The sequence below is a fragment of the Apis dorsata genome, unplaced genomic scaffold, assembly GCF_000469605.1.
Source record: "Apis dorsata unplaced genomic scaffold, Apis dorsata 1.3 scaffold_28, whole genome shotgun sequence".
NCBI classification, from domain to species: Eukaryota; Metazoa; Arthropoda; class Insecta; order Hymenoptera; family Apidae; genus Apis; species Apis dorsata.
In genome coordinates this window covers 374210-379909 of record NW_006263330.1, presented here as the reverse complement: position 1 = coordinate 379909, position 5700 = coordinate 374210, and the positions used below count along the sequence as shown (strand labels likewise).

At 35.7% G+C, this 5700-nt stretch overlaps 1 protein-coding gene across 1 annotated transcript; it reads left to right on the top strand.

Moving 5' to 3' along the window:
* The first annotated feature begins 2324 nt into the window (after positions 1-2324).
* Positions 2325-5505, top strand: LOC102673971 (arp2/3 complex-activating protein rickA-like). Its single transcript, XM_031510621.1, has 3 exons — positions 2325-3019; positions 3173-3416; positions 3490-5505. Exons 1-3 carry the CDS (start codon positions 2985-2987, stop codon positions 5098-5100), a joined length of 1890 nt encoding a protein of 629 aa, XP_031366481.1. The 5' UTR covers positions 2325-2984; the 3' UTR covers positions 5101-5505.
* Positions 5506-5700: the final 195 nt, after the last annotated feature.

Below are 5700 nucleotides of genomic sequence, written 5' to 3'. Positions count from 1 at the left end.
AAAAAAAAAAAAGAAAAAAGAAAACAAAAATCCCTTTGTACGGTTAGAATCATTTGAATGAAACGCGTCTTGAAGTTATGCGCGATCGATCGAAATTATAGTGCGAAGTTAGCGGCAAAAGAAATTGTAGGGCGAGCCACTTCAGAGGTGACAACTTTGGCAGAGGTGTAAATTATTCATTGCGGCCGTTCGAGAAGAGAGATTATTAAGGGAACCGCACAAACTGTCTACGATGACGATCATAAACTGCACAATACATGGGCCTGGTAAATGGCGTTTATAGCTGGCCTTCCGTGAAAGCACTCTACTTTTCTGTTTTCTCTATGAACCTGGCCGGGCTGATAGCCCTCGCTTTTGCCATCCTCTGGGCCGTACGATTCGAAAGAGGCTTTGGCGATTATCTGAACCTCATCACTCCAGGTTGGTCCTTACGCACAAAAACGTTTTTAAAGTTGATTGATGACGGTCCTATGGATACCTACTGGCTATCCTTAATCCCCTCGATACCGAGAAATTCCCATAGGAATTTTTTGAAACGTGGTATTAAAATATTATCTCGACTCTCTAACGATTTAGAATCGAACATCCTTGAGAATGCGTCATCCTTGGTTATCTATATGTCTATCTATTGGATTAACGATATCGTAAATGATAGCTTCACAAATACACCAATTAAAGATCGTGATTTTAAAAGTTATTAAAAAATTAAATAAAAAAAAAATGAAATAAAAAAATACACTAGACACGTGCAACGTGTGTGTAATCGAGAATTTAAAAATTCGTGTTCGTATATATATCGGTGTATATATACCATTGATTATATAAATAAAATGTGTATACAGTTTTGCTTGCCACTTTTTCTCGGATTATTTTCTCCTAATACGAAATTTTATGATTATGAATTTACAATTTTACATCAAAAGATTTTGTAATTGTATGGAATAAATATGAAAATATAATTGTACGAATACGATACAGAGAAATACGAAGTATATGTTTTGTCCACAAATCAAAGAAAGAAAATAAATGGAAAATTTAGTACCGGTGACGCCATCTCGCGTTTGGATCATCGAAGCTCCGATTTGTTACTAGAATAGCAGGATATGCGAGGAGGTATTCGTGACGTCACGCAGAAAGAGAGCGATCTTGCGCGAGAAGGATAGAAAAGATCAGCCATTATATCTCTCACTACTTCGAAAATTATATTGAAAATTAATTAATATTTAGTTTTTTAGTAAAAATTTTTGCATTTTTAAGCTTGCATTTCAATCTTAGAATCTGAAACAAGTTTCTGGTATAAATTTTAATGGAAAATAGTTTTCAATTAATTATTAATTATCGATTAATGCATCGTATACGGACTGATGTATCGATATGCGATATATTTTTCATTAATTTCATTATTATAAGATTTATTTATAAATATAAATGTATGTATCTCAAACATTGTTTCTTTCTTTATATTTATTTATAATTTTTATTTCGTAATTATCTTATTGTTTACACGAATAAATTAATTATTTATTATTCGATTATAGATTAAAAATTTGTGAACATTCTCTTTGATAATCATTAATAAATAATTAATAGAAAAGAATTTCCCGTTAAAATTTATATGAGAAAATTTTTCGAAGTTCTAACTTTGATATGTAAGCTTAAAAGTGCAAAAATTTTTCTTAATTTATCAATTATTAACAATTATTATGGCAAGTGTATCGATCGCAAATCCCCATTCCATAATATAAACATAAATTAAACAAAATTATTCACTTAAACGATAGCAAACTTATAAATAAAAATGATACGTGAAAATAGAGGAGAAATTAACGTTTCAGATGTATATATTCATATTTAAAAATAAATCTCATAGTAATGAAAAAATAAGAAAAATACGCATTGCGTATTAATGGCGTCGGTTCGATATAACGCTTTAATCGTTAATAAATAATTTATTAAAAAGAATTTCGAATTAAAATTAACACGAGAAACTTCTTTGAGATCTTAGTTTTAAGATGTAAGCTTAAAAGTGCAAAAATTTTTATTAAAAAATTAATTATTAATTAATTTTCAATGTAATGTTTTTGAAGTGGAGAGGGGGTATAGCGCCATGTTTTTTTTCTATCCTTCTCACAAATATCGTTCTCCTTCTCTGTGACGTCACGAATACCTCCTTGCATATCCTGCTATACTAGTAACGAATCAGAGCTTCGGTGATCCAAACGCGAGATGGCGTTGGTCGCAAAATTTTTTCAATTTTTACCTAACTTATCGACGAAATAAATTTCGTTAACGGTTCGACACTAATGGAAGAAGGACAGCAGAAATACTATAGTGTTCAGAAATATTTGTTCAAAAAGCATCGTAAAGGATATCTGTTCGTAAGAGTTCGAATGAAAGGCGTGAATAATACACGTGTATGCTTTAAATTAGACACGATTCGTACTAAAAAATTCTCCTATTTCTCGATAATGGTCATAAGATGAATTTTTTAGAATTCGCGTAACACATGTTCGTTTGTATGTGTGGGTTAACGTGCAGATCACGACGAGCAGGTGACGGTCACGTATGGACCGGAATAATACTCTCCACCGCCTTGTGCTGTTCTCCTGCCTATATCCTGGGAATCAAATGTTGGTTGTGCTTGAAATTAGAACCAACGAGGACCGATCTGGAGGATCGACATAAAGTCGACGATACGGTGGATCCTCAAGATATAAATCGACTTTTTTACTTCCACGTGGTTGCCTGTTTACTATCGGGATTTTTGGTAGCGATTTTAAATGCGACTTATTTGATTCTGTTGAGCGGATTCCAGCAAAAAAGTCGCTATGGCTTGATAGAAGCTATTGAGAAATACGGTATTGATATTGCCGTAAAGGCGAGGGTGGACGCTGTTCAAACTGAACTAGAATGTTGCGGAGATAACAATTACGAAGATTGGTTCCGAATTCCGTGGCTTAAACTATCGATGGAGGGACCAAAGGATGTGCAGAAAGGTCCTCGACTGGAAGGGCAGTGGGTATAATCGAACCAATTGTCGTTTAACCTTTCTCTTACTATCCAAATTATTTATTTCTTTTTCTCTTTTTCTTCCTAACTCTTTTCTTGTAATAAATTTCTCTTCTGTATTCCTAATATTTGAATGTCTCCTTCTTTAAATCGTGCGATAAAGATCAGCACCAGAGGAGCAAGAGGAAGAAACTTCCACGCCCGTAGACGTACCTTTTTCTTGTTGTTCCAATGACATTCCTAAACCTTGTATTCATCACGACATTTTGAACCCGAGTGCCGTGTACGATTACAATCCTAAACATTTGACCATTAGTACCAGTGGGTGTAGAACGAAGATTATAAATCGTGGTGATGTTATTCGAATATTCTTGACAGGATACCTTGTTCTTTTACTTGTTTATCAGGTAAGCACATAAGAAGAAAGAAACGTAGCTTGAAGTATTTTATATATACACTTTTTTATTTTTTATCTTTCAGATAATTTTATCGATTTTCTCACGATTATTGCAAACTGCTCATAGCAACGAAATGTACATAGGACCTCAAAAGACTCGTTACTACGTCTGGATATTCTTTAAGCCGGAAGATTTTCCTGAAAGCGGGGTAAAAAGCAAACTACGGTTGCAAAGAAAACGATCGAGAAGTAAGATTTCCACTACGTTCTCTAAAAGTTCGGACGAGGAAGAAATAAGTATGCAGCGTCCAAAAAATAGAAAGAGTAGTATGAAAGTTTTAACGAAAATTCGTTCGAAAATCTCCTCGGTTAAATCAAAAAGCGTGCCTGTTATTAAATCTACTTTATCCTCGAAGAATTTTCGAAGTAAGAAAAAAATTACTCATCATCATCAGTTGGAAGATATAGATAAAGACGAAGAGGAGAAACCGGACGAAGAGAGAAAACTTCTTTCCAAAACGACTAGATCTGAGATTGTTATGCTGAAAAATCATCTCTCAATTTTTTCTTTATTGTCGGATGATTCCTCGACGTTAAATTTGCCGCCTCCACCGCCGCCGCCGCCATTATCTCCGTTTATACCTATCCTTGACGTGGAAAATGAAAGTAAACAAACCATCAACGTCGTAGAAAATGTAAGCGAGCAAATCACTAAGATCGTAGAGGATGAAAGTGAACAAATCATCGAGATCGTAGGAAACGAAAGCAAACAAATCGCTAAGATCGTGAAAAATGAGAATGAAGAAGAAATCGCTAAGGTCGTAAATGATAAAAGTGAACAAATCGTTAAGATCGTGGAAAATAAAAGTGGACAAATCGCTAAGGTCGTGTCTTCGAAGTCATTGGAATTAGGAAAACTCGATTTCCCGTTACAAGAAAGCATAGTCAGAATTCCAAACTCTGGTAGACGCGTAAAGGTATTAGAAAAATTTGGTAAAATTTGGGAACGCATCGATAAGAGTACGCAGCACAGAGAAAGCGGAGGAGCCGACATTTTGAAAAAAAATTCAAAAATTAATTATCTGAAAAAAAATAATCGTGTAAAGTTAAGCACGACCGACGTTTATGACAGATTTCGTGGCACTCTTCAGCACACTCTGGCTAGAAGAGAAACCATTCAAGCCCAAAAAGAATTGAAAAAAGCGTACAATAATCCGAAAATTGAAAACAATCCAGATATGAAACGAAGCCATGTTTTGGCAAGGATACGATACAACATTCCACCTTCTTATCGTTTACTGGCCGACTTCGAAGCTCACAAAAGACCTTATTTACAAACGTATCCAAAATCATCGACTGTTTCGCCCCTTTCACGTCCTTTCTCGCCTCCTCCCCCTCCTCTTCCTTCTCCTCTTTCTCCCCCTCCACCTTCTCCCCCTCCTCCTCTTCCCCCTCCCGCTCCCCCTCTTCCTCCTCCTCTTCCACCCCCACCTTTTCCTGCTCTTCCTCCACCACCATCTCCATCAAATCTGCGATTAAAGCCGATACCGCAAAGACAACGACAATGCAGCATATGCAATCGTCCTGTTCAACAAAGCGCAACCTCTTCTTCCGAATCTCTGATCGAGGCTTACGAGAATACTCGAAGGTTTTCTAGTTCGATTCGAAGGAAAGCTTACGGCCCGTTCTCGTAGCGCGGCGATCGATCAAGAAGAGATCGCCGTTGCCGTTCGAGTCGATTGCCTGGCTCTCCCTGTTCAAATCCATCCAACGCAGGTGGCTCTCTTTGTAAAACGCTTAAACGTAGCAACGATTAAACTTAATATACATTGCTATCGAACGATTGTAAAGAAAAATGTAAATACAAGTAGGAAATAGTGGAAAAAAAATAGAAAAAAGAAAAAATGATAGCTGGTAATAAAAATGTTAATAGAAGAAGAGGATCGAAGATAAAGAAAACACAGTCGTACAATACTTGATGGTTTATTTGCCGAGAAGTAAAATACACAGGCATTTGTTATAATGGTACTGCCGAAGAATACTTCTTACGTCTCTGTAATACATCTAGCGACAATACATCGGTACTAAAAAGAGAGAAGCTGATTTTTCATCAATTTGTCTGTTTACCAAATGCTTTACAATATTTGCGTACTTCCCCCCTTGTCTCTCATCATCTTTGTGTTTCGTTTATTTTTTTCTTTTTTTTTTTCCTTTTTCTTTTTTTTTTTTCACTTGTTCTACTTCTTAATCAGGCTTCGTGTTTACTCTATTGAATATTTCGCGATTGCTCGTCT

Coding starts and splice junctions, on each gene's coding strand:
- LOC102673971 (XM_031510621.1), top strand. CDS start 2,985: ATGTGCAGAAAGGTCCTCGACTGGAAGGGCAGTGG. Junction 3,020..3,172: donor CTCGACTGGAAGGGCAGTGG/GTATAATCGAAC, acceptor CGTGCGATAAAG/ATCAGCACCAGAGGAGCAAG. Junction 3,417..3,489: donor TTCTTTTACTTGTTTATCAG/GTAAGCACATAA, acceptor TTTATCTTTCAG/ATAATTTTATCGATTTTCTC.